The 15,431-nt window shown below is 38.1% G+C and overlaps 3 protein-coding genes and 1 long non-coding RNA gene across 13 annotated transcripts; 2 read left to right on the plus strand and 2 right to left on the minus strand.

Annotated features, from left to right (window-relative positions):
- Positions 1-2,233: 2,233 nt before the first annotated feature.
- On the minus strand, positions 2,234-4,024 carry LOC135598297 (glycylpeptide N-tetradecanoyltransferase 1-like). Its single transcript, XM_065091858.1, has 2 exons — positions 3,865-4,024; positions 2,234-3,775 (listed from the first exon to the last, which is right to left on the minus strand). The coding sequence occupies exon 2, from the start codon at positions 3,765-3,767 to the stop codon at positions 2,433-2,435; it is 1,335 nt and encodes a 444-aa protein (XP_064947930.1). The 5' UTR covers positions 3,768-3,775; positions 3,865-4,024; the 3' UTR covers positions 2,234-2,432.
- A 219-nt stretch (positions 4,025-4,243) lies between these two features.
- LOC135598296 (ELF3-like protein 2) lies at positions 4,244-10,788 on the plus strand. 9 transcript variants are annotated; one of them, XR_010481517.1, is made up of 6 exons: positions 4,245-4,928; positions 5,843-6,855; positions 8,516-8,567; positions 8,655-10,161; positions 10,318-10,429; positions 10,549-10,788. XR_010481517.1 is itself a non-coding variant. In XM_065091857.1 (5 exons), exons 1-5 carry the CDS (start codon positions 4,710-4,712, stop codon positions 9,428-9,430), a joined length of 1,977 nt encoding a protein of 658 aa, XP_064947929.1. In that variant the 5' UTR covers positions 4,244-4,709; the 3' UTR covers positions 9,431-9,574. The 9 variants fall into 9 exon arrangements, 2 of the variants coding, with proteins under 2 accessions (XP_064947929.1, XP_064947928.1); XR_010481518.1 differs by having other exon boundaries at positions 8,655-9,773; positions 10,103-10,161; positions 10,318-10,788; XM_065091857.1 differs by lacking the exons at positions 10,318-10,429; positions 10,549-10,788 and having other exon boundaries at positions 4,244-4,928; positions 8,655-9,293; positions 9,377-9,574.
- A 415-nt stretch (positions 10,789-11,203) lies between these two features.
- LOC135598298 (jacalin-related lectin 19-like) lies at positions 11,204-12,434 on the plus strand. 2 transcript variants are annotated; one of them, XM_065091860.1, is made up of 3 exons: positions 11,204-11,335; positions 11,496-11,705; positions 11,936-12,434. In XM_065091860.1, exons 1-3 carry the CDS (start codon positions 11,333-11,335, stop codon positions 12,302-12,304), a joined length of 582 nt encoding a protein of 193 aa, XP_064947932.1. In that variant the 5' UTR covers positions 11,204-11,332; the 3' UTR covers positions 12,305-12,434. The 2 variants fall into 2 exon arrangements, with proteins under 2 accessions (XP_064947932.1, XP_064947931.1); XM_065091859.1 differs by lacking the exon at positions 11,204-11,335 and having other exon boundaries at positions 11,481-11,705.
- LOC108953769 (uncharacterized) lies at positions 11,613-13,663 on the minus strand. Its single transcript, XR_010481520.1, has 3 exons — positions 13,297-13,663; positions 11,963-12,192; positions 11,613-11,750 (listed from the first exon to the last, which is right to left on the minus strand). It is a non-coding gene; the product is annotated as an uncharacterized LOC108953769 (long non-coding RNA).
- Positions 13,664-15,431: the final 1,768 nt, after the last annotated feature.

The following is a 15,431-nucleotide window of genomic DNA, read 5'->3' on the forward strand; positions in this document are numbered from 1 at the left end:
TCACATGCTCACCAATTCATCAACAAAAAAATAACAGAGCATCAATATATATATATATATATATATATATATTTGCAGAGTAGAGCATCGCATGCCAGATCTCGATGATTAGTAGAAAGCTGAAGAACATCATATAGCATGCCTCAACCACAAGTCTAAAACTGCAAATGTGCAATGTAAAACCCAAAAGGCAGTAGGGGACAATGTTTAAGAGAAACTGATAAAGATTATGAATCCACTATTCAGAAAATAGTCCGAGTTCAAAAAGTTTGTAATTTTTAATGAAATCACAATCACAGAATGTACAGATAGAAGCAAAGTTTCATATATTTTTTTGCCCGGTATGCTAGATTTACATGTACATGAAGCCTACCATCTTATTTTAGACTATGGTGTTGTGGATATGGAGAAGGAACCTCCAATATCACTGGTGTATCTCATGTCACAGAATCTATCTATTCCACACAAAATATTTTGCATCTTATTTAGAACTCGATCTCACAAGATGGTATTTTATCACATACAAAGTCTCAAAACAAACAAAATGCCGTAGCTATACTGTAATCCCATATTTATACTTGTCCAGCACAGCAAATAATATCACCTTTGGCAATTGTAGCATATAAAGAAAACATAACAGAGCATCAAGATATATATATATATATATATATATATATATATATATATATATATATATATATATATATATATATATATATATATATATATATATATTTGCAGAGTAGAGCATCGCATGCCAGATCTCGATGATTAGTAGAAAGCTGAAGAACATCATATAGCATGCTTCAACCACAAATCTAAAACTGCAAATGTGCAACGTAAAACCCAAAAGGCAGTAAGCAAAAATTGGTGTTTTAAAATAGGGGACAATGTTTAAGAGAAACTGATAAAGATTATGAATCCACTATTCAGAAAATAGTCCGAGTTCAAAAGGTTTGTAATTTTTAATGAAATCACAATCACAGAATGTACAGATAGAAGCAAAGTTTCATATATATTTTTGCCCAGTATGCTAGATTTACATGTACATGAAGCCTACCATCTTATTTTAGGCTATGGTGTTGTGGATATGGAGAAGGAACCTCCAATATCACTGGTGTATCTCATGTCACAGAATCTATCTATTCCACACAAAATATTTTACATCTTATTTAGAACTCGATCTCACAAGATGGTATTTTATCACATACAAAGTCTCAAAACAAACAAAATGTCATAGCTATACCGTAATGCCATATTTATACTTGTCCAACACAGCAAATAATATTACCTTTGGCAATTGTTGCATATAAAGAAAACATATCCGATAAAAGAAATCAAAGCTAAAAGAGAAAGATTTCAAGTGGATGATCATTTTCCTATCAAAGAATAGTTTCAAGAAAAACAAAGAATGACATCCTATATACACAAATTGTACATCTACAAAGAGAATTACATTTACCTACTAATTCAGAGAAATATGGGAAAAAAACACCTCTCTATACTTTCATTGGCTAGATGAATTTTCATCTGCCTTTTCTTTTTTTGCATGCTTTTCCAAACCTTTTTTTATAAATTTTTCTGGTCAATTTTTACCGCTTAACATTTTCTATATTTTAACTACAATGATGTTCCGTTGAACTTATTTTATTCATCACTTTCGCAATATCCTTCGGAGGGACATGCTCATGAGAATCGTGACAGCTTTGTGCCTTCTTCGTATTCACAAATATGTTCATAGAAGATGAAATATGTTCATAGAAGATGAATCTAGGATGTCAATCAAATGACAAAGACACCACCTGTGAATAAAGTTTCTTGGTCTACAGTTTTCTCGGAAAATATTTACATGCATAAAGCATGATTACCACTGCATTATCAATTCAAACAATGGCAGCAGTCCGGATGCTTCACATACTAGAAACTTGAATTAATCAGAGCAGGAATTCCCCACAAGAGAAAAAAACTTCTAGACCGACAACTTAAAGCATTTTGATCAGAAAGCAAAAAGAAGTTGCAATTCCCAAAACAATGGGAAATTCAATAGAAGTCACAGACTGCTACTCTTATACATTAGTCTTAATTCGGTATCACTCACAAGATCTTAAGCTTTCCAGCTTAAATTACATCCAATCAAGGTCATCCGGGTTCCCAGCTACAAATTTCAGAATTGCCTAGGGAAATTAGAACCCGCAACCATGACAACTGATTGTAGGCAAACAGAAGCAAGAAAAAAAAAAAGAAACTGATATTTCAATTGCATACCCAACATTAATCGGAATTAAAAGGCAAGTCTTCAAGCAAGATACCACAATTCAAATCTATCACAAGTAGCACAATAAATAGATGATGCAGCAAATCACAAATAAGCAAGCATGTGCTGAGTTGAAAGAGCAATTACCCACCAGAAATCCAAGATCATTATTACCAGACTATAGAAGAACAAGCCCTAGCTCTGATGGTCTTAAAGCATTCCTAACTCGGTAGTTGTATAGATAGTAATGGAGTTGTCCATCGCCAGGCCCAAACTTCAGCTCCTTCAGGAAGGTCTCATTGTGCATGGCATCAAGTGCATTGAAGACATCATAGTCCTTTTGCTTTGCCACAATAAGTGCATCATTCATCAGCTGGAGCAAAGGAGTTTTCTTAGCCACATTGTAATAAGAGTATGCAGCCTTCAACACCGAGTAGTTCTGGTTGTTAAGAATCGAAGAAGGAAGAGAGTAGAAACTGAAGAAGTCCGTGACTTCATGAGTCTCAGGGCTCTCAACCACGAAACTCTCAACCACATTCTCCAAAGGGAGAAGCCAATGTTCCACATCATTCTCATCGAGGTCGGGGGCAACAACATACTGGCTCAAGTACTCCCTCAGCAGCCGGGTGACTGCTGGAACATCACGAAGCTCCATCTTCCTTAACCCGGGCGTCGCAGTTGATCCCGGAAGCTTGTACAGCCTGATCGTTCGGCTCATCGTCATCCGAGCGCCGAGCCGGGAGAATCCCACATCAATCAGCTTCTTCGGGTTCAGAGAACGGTGCCAGTACCGGCAGGTCGTGAAGGGGGTCGGCAGGACGACCCCAGCGGTGTAGGCCGCCTGCCAGATATTCTCCAAATGGACCCGCCTCGTGACCTCCTTGATCATCACGGGCGCGAGCCGCTTCGACCGCAGCCTCTTGTGGACGCACAGAAAGTTGACTTCCGCCATCCGGACGACCTCGTCCCGGACCCGGATCCGGGCCGGCACGCCGGTGATGAAGGCGACGAGCTTCTTAGTGGCCTTCACCCGGACGCCGATATGCCAGGCTTTGAAGTAGCCTGGTGGGCGGAGTGCCCACTGAAGGAACTCCTTGGAGTAGTTAAACCGGAACATGTTCTCGTCGTCCTCGACGTAGTTGTTGGTGAGTAAGTTGTACACCTCAGCGCAGGTCTGCTCGTCGTCCATGTCGCAGGTGGTCCACCCGTAGAGGGCGGGGAGATTGTAGGGCTCAGGCTTGACGGCGGAAAGGGGCGCCGGCGGCTCAATGGGGCCCTCGGAGAGGCTTGTGTCGCCGGCGTCCTTGAATTGCCCCACCGGCTGGGTCTCCCAGAACCGGTGCCGCATACCGACGGCGACAGCCTCCTGGATCCTGTGAGCAAGAGACTCAACCTCCCTGTCGCCCTCCGCGGCCGCGACCGGCACCTCCGCCGTATCGGTTCCATGCTGCGGATCTGGGCATGGAATTTGCTCCTTCCCCGGAGAGGAGGAGCCGTTATCACCGTCCACCATGGCGGAAACTTGAGACGAAACCAATCAAAAGAAATAGAAGCAGGAATCGATCGCGAAGGAACCAAAAACGGGGACTCAAAGAGAAGGGATCGAATACCTTTGTCGATCAACAGATCTAAGTGAATCAAAGCTCATCGACAAATATAAGTGAATCAAAGCTTTATCGACAAATTACAGCTTGGAGAGAGAGAGAGAGAGAGAGAAGAGGCGAGGAAAGCCAGGCGAGCTGCCTTGTCGCCTGCAACAGTCGGCAGCGGCTTACTCTTGTTATAATCGAGATCGGATCGAGTGATATATCAAAGATTATAACGGTTTTCGGATATTATATCGTAGAATACGTTATACATATAATATGACGAAATCTAATTAATACTAATTGACCCCAAAAAATCGATATATCATGTCAAATATCTCCTCCTTCGCCTTAATCAATGCATGCCTAAAAGAATCAATCAATCAAATTAGTGATCCCGTGTTAAGTAGCACGGTTTGCCGGCCATGCTAAATGACACCACCATTCCTTGTTGGCATCAGCGTGGGCTTGAGGATCCCAAAGTGAGCCACGATTGCCCTTTCCCGAATCTTTATCTTCCCAACCCTGCATCCTCTTCCTTCGGTCCGCGTCCCGTTCCCCTTCGTCGCCTCTCGATTGGTGAATTCTCGTCCTCGTATTGGATCACACAGAAGAATCTGTGTCGTCAGGGGAATCCGCTTGGAGACTGCTGCTTGCTGCATCAGCTTTCTTGGCCTTTTCCAGGAGAAAAATCGGACTTTTGCCGCTGGGTTCGCTGGGGTTTTCCTCGCAGAGACTGGCAGCTTGTTGTCGGCGCGAAGAGTTAATCTTGAGCTAGGATTGGATGGTCGATACGGTTTCGCAGCTGGTGGGTTAGGGATGTGACTGTTCGAGCTGCGTGTCTTGATGAGATTGCGGAGTTGAGAGACATGAAAGGGGCGGAGGAGGAGGAGGTCATGGGGCCTCTGTTTCCGAGGCTCCATGTGAATGATGCAGAGAAAGGGGGGCCGAGGGCGCCGCCGAGAAACAAGATGTCGTTGTATGAGCAGCTTAGTATCCCGTCTCAGAGGCTCAACTTGGCATCCTCCACCCTATCACTGCCTCCTCACAGCTCCAGCGACTTATCCCCTTCCTTTTCGCCAAGCAAGGTCAGTGCGGTTGTCACATAGCTTTCCCTTACCGCCAACTTCTAGCATATGGAACTGCTGCTTATGTTGCTGCTATATTGCATCTGATTATTACTTCTTCTTCTTTGAGAAGTTAACAGGGCTGGACAATTGACTTTGCTTGAACGGACTTCATTACTCATGTCAATCATTTTCCTTTATTGCTACTGTTTTGTTCCCTTGTAGTTGTTTTCCTCTGCTTCTTCACCTTTGTTTTTGGCATTTTACATAGAAACGATCCACTATCATATGAGATAATGACCAACAATCAATTTTGAGATAATTTGGATGATACTGAAGCCACAGAATATCCCATTTACTGCTACATTTCATGTTTAAAAGTGTTGATGAATTCTCACATTGAATCCTGGCTTTCTTCAATAGCATATATGCTTGACCTCACGAACTGGCTCCAATTGACCATTGTGTCTTCCTGCTTTGAACCTTTAACATGTCAGAGGTATTATTGCATGGTTGCTATGGGTATGGGTATCGGCTGTCGTTAGTGGCAAGAAGGGTATTGGGGAGCAACCCAATGCACTGATCTCCCTCCAGTATGAGTCTGTAAAGGGTTACCTTCGCATGCAGAGAAGTTGTTTCCCTGATCTGAACCTTGGTCACCGAGGATGCAAAGGACCAACATTGCTCTTGTACTAAGGCCAACCCTCACTTGGTGTCGAAAGAAATTAAATTTATCTCTAGAATTGTCTTCATATTGTGGGAGATATTTTGACCAAAAGGAAAATGATCATCTCAACTTCTGAATATCTCTCTCTAAGAACCTTAAACATCAACATTTGATTTTTTTAACCATGGTTATATTGTGACGGTCATTACATTTGTTATTTCTCTGTCAAGTTAATCACTGCTAACAAGCTTTTGTTGTTCTGTTTTAGGGATGTGACCATCAAAGGATTATGCTTTCTCCATTGTACATTTCTCCGCAAGTGTCTCTTCATTCAGCAGAGATAGTTAAATCTCGTACACCTGACGAAACAAATGATATTGCAACGAGGATGGAATTCAAGAGAAAATTTATGAAGCAAGTAAGTTCTGGAAATTTGTTCAGTACAGGATCAGTTGCTGAATGTAGCCCACTGAGACCACACAGCCCTAGTGTGAACATTTCTGGTGGGAAGATAATGGTTGATGTGGATGACATGGATGATAATATAGATCATTCGGGAATTCTTGCATCCTCGAAAAGAGATACACACATGACTGATCCAGGTAAGTCAACTACCTTAAATTCCCAGCAACTACAGAAGATTCCTTCTGCTAGGATCAATTCTTCAGTTCAGTTCCCAAAGTCAAACAAGACGCCCTCACAACAAACCATTATTGCTTGCATTAAATCAAAAAATTCTAATAGAATTCATAGTGGAAAATTTCCTAAAGAAACTTCAACAATTGAAGAGCCCAAAGAAACTTCAATAATCGGAGAACCCAAAGAAGCCAAAGAAAAGTTTTCATCCCATACAACTGGTGAGAGATCAAACAGTTTGAAAGATTCTTTAGCTAGAGATGATACAATCGGTTTGCATTTAACTGAGAAATCAATGAATGGCGATACAGTATTGTGTCATGGAAAAGGTGATCAGAGTGGAACTCAACGCTTGAATGATATTGCTGTTATTAATGATGGTGAGGCTATGAAGACCAGAAGTCAATTATGCTCTAAAGCTTTACCCGGAAAAGGTCATAGAGCTACAGATATTTCTGGGAATTGCCACAAAGAGGACAGTGCAAAGAAAAATGGGTTATTGGAATTTAGAGATTTAGAAAGAAAAGATGATGCATCTGAGCCCTTAATGGTGGACACAGTGTCCGGTTTGGTGATATCCCCAGATGATATTGTTGGAGTGATTGGTTCAAAGCATTTTTGGAAAGCCCGAAGAGCTATTATCAAGTACGTAGTATTTTACTATCACTGTATGCGTATTCTTTAAAATGTATATTCTTTTAATGCACATGAAATGTGATCATCCATATTTTGCATGCATGCATTCTTGATTGTAATTTGCTTGAGCATGGAGTTTATTATTCATTTCAAACTATTACTGAAATCTTTCTAGATTTCACTAATAAATAAGGGTGAGTCTGGGTACAACGGTAAGGTTGCTCCTTGGCGACTAGGGAGACCAGAGTTTGAGTCATAAAAATAGTCTCTTTAAATATTTAAAGGTAAGGTTGCATACATTAAACCTCTCCAAACCCCGCATTGGCGGGAACTTGGCTATGCCCTTTTTTTAGTAAAATCTAAAAAATATGTTTGTTATTTGGCAGACTTTTTTTGTTTGAAAATCCTAAAAAATTGTCCCTTATCTTCCCTATGATTGTTGTCTTCTTTTAACTACCAAGTGGCCCAGGTTGTGGCTACAATCATGGCTCGATTGATATCATGTTGACAATTTAAAGTAGAACAAGCTTATGACAAGCACAGAAAGTATTTTATTTTATTCGAGAATAAAGGAAGGGAAAGAGAGAGCTTGAGAAAATAATAATTCTAAAAGATAATAGAAAATAAATAATGACTGGCCTCTCATCACACCTTTACACTTGGACAATGAAATTATACCATCGGAAGAAAAAAACTGTGGCCTGTCATCAGTTTCTGACATAATGTGTAACAAATAATTTTGTTCATTCATAGGTTCATTGATTAATTGATTTCTCAATTACTACCCCCTTCCCTATTTTAAAATCTCTCAAAGTACAAGAAAACTAGGGATATACAAAAATGAGAAAAGAATAAAAATAAGAAAAATGCACTAAAGTAAATTTATCATTTATTCTTTTCTTCTTTAGAGAGAATAAATTTTCTACTGCCTTCTTTCTTGTTGTCTGCAGTACTGGCAGTAATGCAACTTTTTGCCAAACCAGAACAGCCTGATTAGTTCCCTCCTGCTTATCAGAATTGGATTGATATTTCTGCAAGTTTGTCTCGTGAGCACACCTGGTGAATTTCAACTGATCAGTTTTAAACTCATCTAAATTGGACCCTAGAAGTCCCATATTATATATTAGTGGTACATCATAAACCAAACATAGTTTTCCCAACGTTGAATAGAACCTATGTGAAATTTTGTTGTCGAGGTGAAGCTTCTTAATACAATTAATTCTTACATGTAAAAAACTAAGATTTCCATTTGAGCTGCGTAAATGACTCTTTGACTTAAATCACCTGATAGTAGCAAAAAGAAAAGGGAGGGCTCCCAGTGCACTAAGCTTCTACCAACGAGAGATCATTTTTGCAACTTGAACCTGATCAGCAAGGTTGCAAAGCAGTGGCTTTACGGTGATTCTAAGATTTACCCTCTTCCCAATAAAGGAACTCCTGTGGTATATAAGAATGTCAAAGTATGCGTGCCTTAGTCTTACGTACCGTAACTGTCATATGTACTCCATCTATAAATATTAGATTGGATATTGCACAGAAATATATGAATAAACTTTTCTTTTATTCAGCAATTCTAGAACTATTTTTAATTTGTTAGATCAAATTTTGTAATTTTTTCATGATTTTGTGTGCTTCTCTGTGATGATGCATGTTCTTAATTTTTGTACAGTCAGCAAAGGGATTTTGCAATACAAGTATTTGAGCTTCATAGGGTAATAAAGGTTAGTTTTGGACAGTTACAATATTCATAGATCGTCAGATTAGCTAGAATTACATAGATTCTGAAGTAAATATTCTAAATGAAACAGGTTCAGAAGTTGATATCTGCATCGCCACATTTGCTTCTTGAAGGCAATCCTTATTTAAGCAAATGTTCAGTAAAACCACCCGATAAGACCCTGCCTCAATGTAATACAAATCCTCAGCCTGAGGAATTTAGACCAAAAGATGGTATTCAGAACCCAAAACAGAACAAGGAGCAGCCAGCTGATAACATTGCTGGAGTTTCAGCTCTCCCCGCATGTGAGGATGGGTCTAAAGGAGGTCCACATGGTCAAGTTCCAAAAGCAGGGTCCAACTCTGGTATTCCATCACCGGTGCCAATGGCTCCAGATGACAAGTCAAGACCGTTGTGTTTTCCTCCCCTGGGAAACCAATGGTTAGTTCCTGTAATGTCGCCTTCGGAAGGTCTTGTTTACAAACCCTATATGGGACCTTGCCCACCAACTGGTGGCTTCATGGCTCCTCTTTATGGAAGAGGCACACCTCTTGGTGCATCTCAAGTGGCAGGAGACTTCATCAACCCCGCATTTGGTTTTTCGGCGTCTCATCGGCCACCAAACGTGGGTATTTTACCAGGTCCTTCGGCAATTGCACCCCTGTATTATCCCACACCTTATGGCCTTCAAGCTTGGAACCCAATCATATCTACCTCTGCAGTCAAACAGGTCAGTAATTTAGCTGGTTCACAGCCCAGTGGACAAACCGGTCAGCATTCCAGGCGCTCATGTAACATGTCCCCCATTCCTAGGAAGGAAGCATTTCCTGGCCATGCTGGGAAGTTTCAGGTGTCAAAGAAGAGTGAGTTTCAAGGAAGCACACTGAACATCCCTTCTGAGAAGGCACAACTAGAAGAAAGAGATCAATTTCTTCTATTTCCTACAGCTCCTGGAGTGAGCAGTCTTAATTGCCCAGTACAATCCAATGGTACAGATAGCCAGACTCGTGTGATTAAGGTTGTGCCTCATAATTCTAGGTCTGCTACGGAGTCAGCTGCAAGGATTTTCCGGTCAATACAAGAAGGGAGGCAACAACATGACTCATGACTTGTGTCCTTTCAAAAGTGAGTTTCAACTTATTCACAGATGGGACTGTGAGCTCACTTTGGAGCTTTTAGTCAATGATAGAGAGTGAACTTTGGTGCCAAGGTAAGATTACTTTCAACGACTATAGTTCAAGCCATGGAAACGGCATCTTAGCCGATGCTCACTAAATTCCATATTCTCGAAAGTGTCATACACTAGGCTATTCTTTTATTTGGTGATACAATACACAATTGTCTGGTCTTATATATGGATATGATAATATGAAAGAAATCTTTTATGGCTCTTTTGGTATAAATATCAGCTTTAGCAGTAGTTACTGTAAATGTCTCAGAACTACATTTGGATGGATATAAGATTTTGTTGGAGTGTGCAAATGAGCCACAGTTTTTCAGCTAATGTTTGGTCAAAAATCATTCTAGAACAATGTCCAGTGTGTGCAGGACACTGTAATGAGAATTTCTTGTGCTTCAGATCCATGGTTAAGTTGAAGGTATGTTCCTTTTGGATTTAGTTGCTTTGAGTTGACAAATTCAATTCCTCAGGGTTTCAAATATCCATTTTTATTCAGGTTTCATATAAATCTCTGTTACACTCCACAAGTCTAGGAGTACGGAACTTACCATTTGATGCTGCCTTGTGCTATCAGGAATACTTACTAGTCTGTAGTCAGCTGAAAGCACTGATTCAAGAGGCAACCTTCAAGCTGCATGAGTTTACAGTAGAACTCGAACTCCTAATGGACTATGCATCGGCATCAGGTGCCTTTTAACTCCTCAACCTCATCCTATCATCGGCAGCTGAGATCTGCCAGCCTCGCTAAGCCATTGCTGCCAACCGAGAAAGCATTCTGACTCTGCATAACTCTATGGTTCTCCAGAAGAGAGAGGTGTCGACACCTGTTCACTTCCAGAGAATGGAATTAACCAAGACCAGAGAGCTGTTTCTTCTACAAATTGGCCTTCTTAAATTAATCGAGGAGGATGCTACTCCCAGACAGTTGTCTAGGCTGAAACCTGATGTATCTTAATCAAAAAGAAGATGCTTAGTGCTATTGTCTACTATGAAGTGGAGACTCGTCCTGTTTAAGCTTCTATATAACTGCAACTTTATAATTTCAGTTCTCCAAATGTCAGCAACCATTTTTGTGGCAAGTCTCGACTCAAAAGATATGAAGTTTGTCATCATTCAGAAAATATTCTGAAATTTGTCCATTGGATCAGCTGGAAGAAGGAAGGCTATATGTTGATTACAATATAATCTAAACTGAGTCAAATCTGAAAAAGGAATAAAGCACAGGGATGGAATCTTTTTAGAGATCTTAGATAAGATTTGTTCTGTGACATGTGCCAACTTGCTAAAAAAACTTAAATTTATTCACATAAACTCAGGTTGTATTCAGCTCATTCAACTCAAAAAGTGTAAACTATCCAGTGAAAGACATAGCTCAGCTTTTAGGCATAGAACTGTAGATTTAAAAGTTTGGAACTTTATGTTTAATTATACACACTTATGCTTCTGAATCCTGATGGAAGGATAGATGTGCTGGATTCCAATTCCACCTTCATCACATTCTATATATAGATAGATAGATATCATCCTCTCCATTTTACTTCTCATAGAGGAAGTGGATCACTTGCTGCTTGATATCCTTGGGAGTCATCATGGTAAGGGAAGGCTCACTTGCTGCTTTTGTAGTAAAGTTCATGGATTTTGATCAAACATTGGCATTTGCATATTGGTCACCGATCACTGTCACAAATCTCCTCAAGCACTAGCTAATTTTTCAGCGTGAATGCTGAATTGTCTTTGATGTGGCAAACGCAGAAGGTGGTTGGATCAAGCAAGACTGTGAAGGTCGGCCCCTGGGGAGGCCATGGTGGAAGCGGCTGGGATGACGGAATCCACACCGGCATCAGAGAGATAACTCTCGTATACGATCGATGCATCGACTCGATTCGGATCGAGTATGACAAGAATGGGAAGCCTTTTCTGGCAGAAAAGCATGGAGGAAATGGTGGCAGCATGACAGCAAAAGTATGCATCTTCTTTTCTAGAATATGATCCTTATTAGAACAATAGCTGTAAGATAACTTATAATTAGTGTCATGATCCATCCTGATCGGCTTCTTATCTTAGTTAAAATATCTCATGGATTACATGTCCTTAACACAAAAATCTAACCATATCCAGTTCTAAATCAGATCCAACAGCATTTATTATAGCTGTAATATACCATTAAGCTTGCAAGTGCTCAACTCATGCAGATTAAATTGGAGTATCCAGAAGAATACCTGATGACCGTAAGTGGGCACTACTGCCCTGTAGTGTATGGTGGTTCTCCTGTCATCAGGTCGCTTGCATTCAAGAGCAACAAGAGGACTTTTGGGCCTTTTGGTGTGGAGGAAGGAACCCAGTTCACAGTGCCCATGGATGGAGGAATGGTAGTGGGTTTCACCGGAGGATGTGGGTGGTACCTCGATGCAATCGGCTGGTGCCTCTCACCGATCCGAAGTGTGAAGCTCTGCAACATGGTGCATCAGAAACTCCAGAAGATAGGGACTATGGCATCCAAAACTTTGGGCAATAAACATGGGAAACATGCCACTGCCAAATCCTGGAAGACGTATGCATGAAGTTTCTTTTCTTTTCTTCTCTTCTGATGAGGTTTCCTAATTCAGTACTGCTAGTTGTAAGATAATGCATGTCTGAATCCATATCTGTATCTGACTTAAAACCAGAGAGAACTACATATGAATTTACATATGAGTGCATTCATATCCTTATTTTGTTCTTCTTTCTCTAAATTCATATCTCTCTAACATTATATTAGCATGAACATGGTTGACAAATAGCCTCAACTTATGCAATCAATCTTCGGTTTTGGAAGTCATATTACGATATTGTAGCCCTTCCTACAGATGATAATTATAACTGTAGCGCCCTAAGTTTAGTTCCATGAAAAAAAAATTGGACTGACTTAAAGGAATTTGATGAGATATTATCATGAATTTGAACTTAAGCTGTTTGGATTAATGGTTCAAATTCATTAACATAGCAACTCATAGGCTTATAATGAAAGGAATTCAAATAATAATGTGAAGAATTGAGATGTTGTGAAAGAGATAAATTTTAGGTAGCGGCAAATCAATAGAGCAAAATCAAGCAACAATGATAAGAGAAGAGAGATTGTTATTGTCGGACAGCGAGAAAAGAGAAGTTTTGCTCAAGGTCAAGGGAGCTCTGATACCATAAAGAATTGAGATGCTGTGAAAAAGAAATTTTATTTATTGAGGTGATGTGTATTTATATAAGTTTTATAAGTGAGATTTTTCTCCATCAATCACTCAAATCATGCAATCAGATCAGTTATTTAAATATGTGATTGATTCTTAAATCATAGATCGATTAAGAATACGAAGAAATGGGGATACGAAGAACATGAAAAATAATTCAAAAAATCCTCTTAAACTCAAGTTTCATGTATTTAAAAGTCAATATATTGGATCATATATCGTAAAAAATCCAAATGACATCTTATACAAATAAAGTGATAGAAAAATACTAAAAAAATCATGTCAATTAAGAGAGGAACTCAAAGACCGAATATAATTGAATTGATAATTACCAGATCCCATAGACAACAAGCTTGCTGAAAGATGGAGAGTAGAGAAATCTAGCGAAAACACTCACCCATCGATCATACAAATGATCAACCTGAAAAAGAACAGGAAACGAGGTGATATAGAAAAACAATAATAAAAGAATAAAGATCTTAATGAATCAAGAGAGAAATTTGCATAAATTGGAACAACGAGAACAAGAGATCTGCTACGGGCTGGGAGTCATCGATAACTCCAACATCGCCTCCTCCTCCTCATCCTCGTCAACATTACCACCATCATCATCAGTATCAATGTTGATTCAGCCCATTTCGTGGCAGGCTTCATTCATTGATTAATCGATCGATCGTGGCAGTCTCCAAGGTAGCAAGAAGAGCACATAAGAATTTAGGGTCGAAATGACAATTGTCGAACTCAATCATATAAATAAATCGTTTCAATAAGGCGTAAAGATAGAAATTATTTAGCCCTATTTGATATATATATATATATATATATATATATATATATATATATATATATATATATATATATTAGTATTTCTTAAATTCATTATTATTATTAAGAAATATTTGAGATATTTTAGGCACTTTAAATTTTAATATATTTTAAATATAATAACTAATATTAATCATAGTTTGAAAAAATAATTTATGTTTAATTTGAAGAACCTTAATATTTGAAGTAGTTATAAGGGCAAATACTCTTTTCAATTTTTAAAATGGGGATATTACTATTAATAACCCTAATTTTACTATTTATAACATCATTTTAATTTTTTTTAGTATTTATAAGCTATCATTTTGTAAATGTACGTAAATAGTCTCTTCTTTGTTCTTCTCCTCTTCTTTCCTTTCTTCGTCCTCAAATGACGACATCGAGGGATCGACATTGAATGGTGCGATGAGCAACGTCGACAAGGGTCGATGGCGACACCAAGTAATAAAGGATAGTAAGAAAAGAAAATAAAATAAAATCAGTAATATTAAGACTTTAAATAATAAAATAATATTTTTATTTTTTAAAAATATTATCAATAGTGAAAAAGGGGAACAGTAAATAGTAAATGTCTTAAAATGGTAGATGTGTAAAAAAATGTAATAAAAGCTAAATTTCAGCCCTTTTTTTACTAGTTTGGACTTTTTGTTCAGAATTATTCGTGAATCATTTTTAAATTAATTTGTTTACCATTTTATTACTCAGTGGTATCAAAAGAACAGAACCTTCATTGACATTTGAAGAATAAATATGAGATTCATTTCAATTTTGTCAGAAATATCAGTTTCAGGAATATACATTTAAAATTACATATTATGATGTTTGGCTATTGCAAGAACAAATATGTAACTAATGGCTATTGCTTTAGTTACTGCCTTCGGCTTGATGAAAGAAACGATTGGATCAATTGATACAGACCATATTTCTCTTCCTAAAATGAGACAAATTACATATTATTCAATTACCTTTAGTATTTTAATCCCTATATTTTAAAAAATTATATTGATATCTTTATAATTATGAAAGTAAAACATATACGTTCATTTATCTTAACATTATCGGTTTTACCAACGAAAACATGAAAACAAAATGTAAGACGAACAATAACGCCACTAGGGACCGCTTTGTATATTTATCGGTGTCAACGCAATTGCCAAGCGATGAAAAATTCATCGAACGACGTTGTATTAAATATACATCGATGTCGACGTAGTTGTCAAACAACCTTCAACGATATCATCGTCCACCATCACAAACTTAGATGTTAAAATTATTTTTTTATCCTTTTATTTTTATAATTTTATTAACAAAATCAATAGGATAAATGGATATAGATGTTTTTTATTCATAACTATAAGAATACCAATATAATGTTTTAAAATATAATGATTAAAATAATAAAGATAACTAATTACATAAGGTATACATAATTAACCCTCCTAAAATATACTTAAACTTGATAAACTGTATTTTGTATTGTAAATGAAAAAGATACACTAGAAATTATGAACTTGTGAATATGCCAAAAAAAAATTCTAGAATTGATGACTGTGTATAAATCATTCTCTCATAAAGCATTACAATCACAAAATAAACAAGACCAACCAATTGACAGCCAGGCTTTTCAAATCCCAAATATTAT

Source organism: Musa acuminata, chromosome BXJ2-1, assembly GCF_036884655.1.
Source record: "Musa acuminata AAA Group cultivar baxijiao chromosome BXJ2-1, Cavendish_Baxijiao_AAA, whole genome shotgun sequence".
Lineage (NCBI taxonomy): Eukaryota > Viridiplantae > Streptophyta > Magnoliopsida > Zingiberales > Musaceae > Musa > Musa acuminata.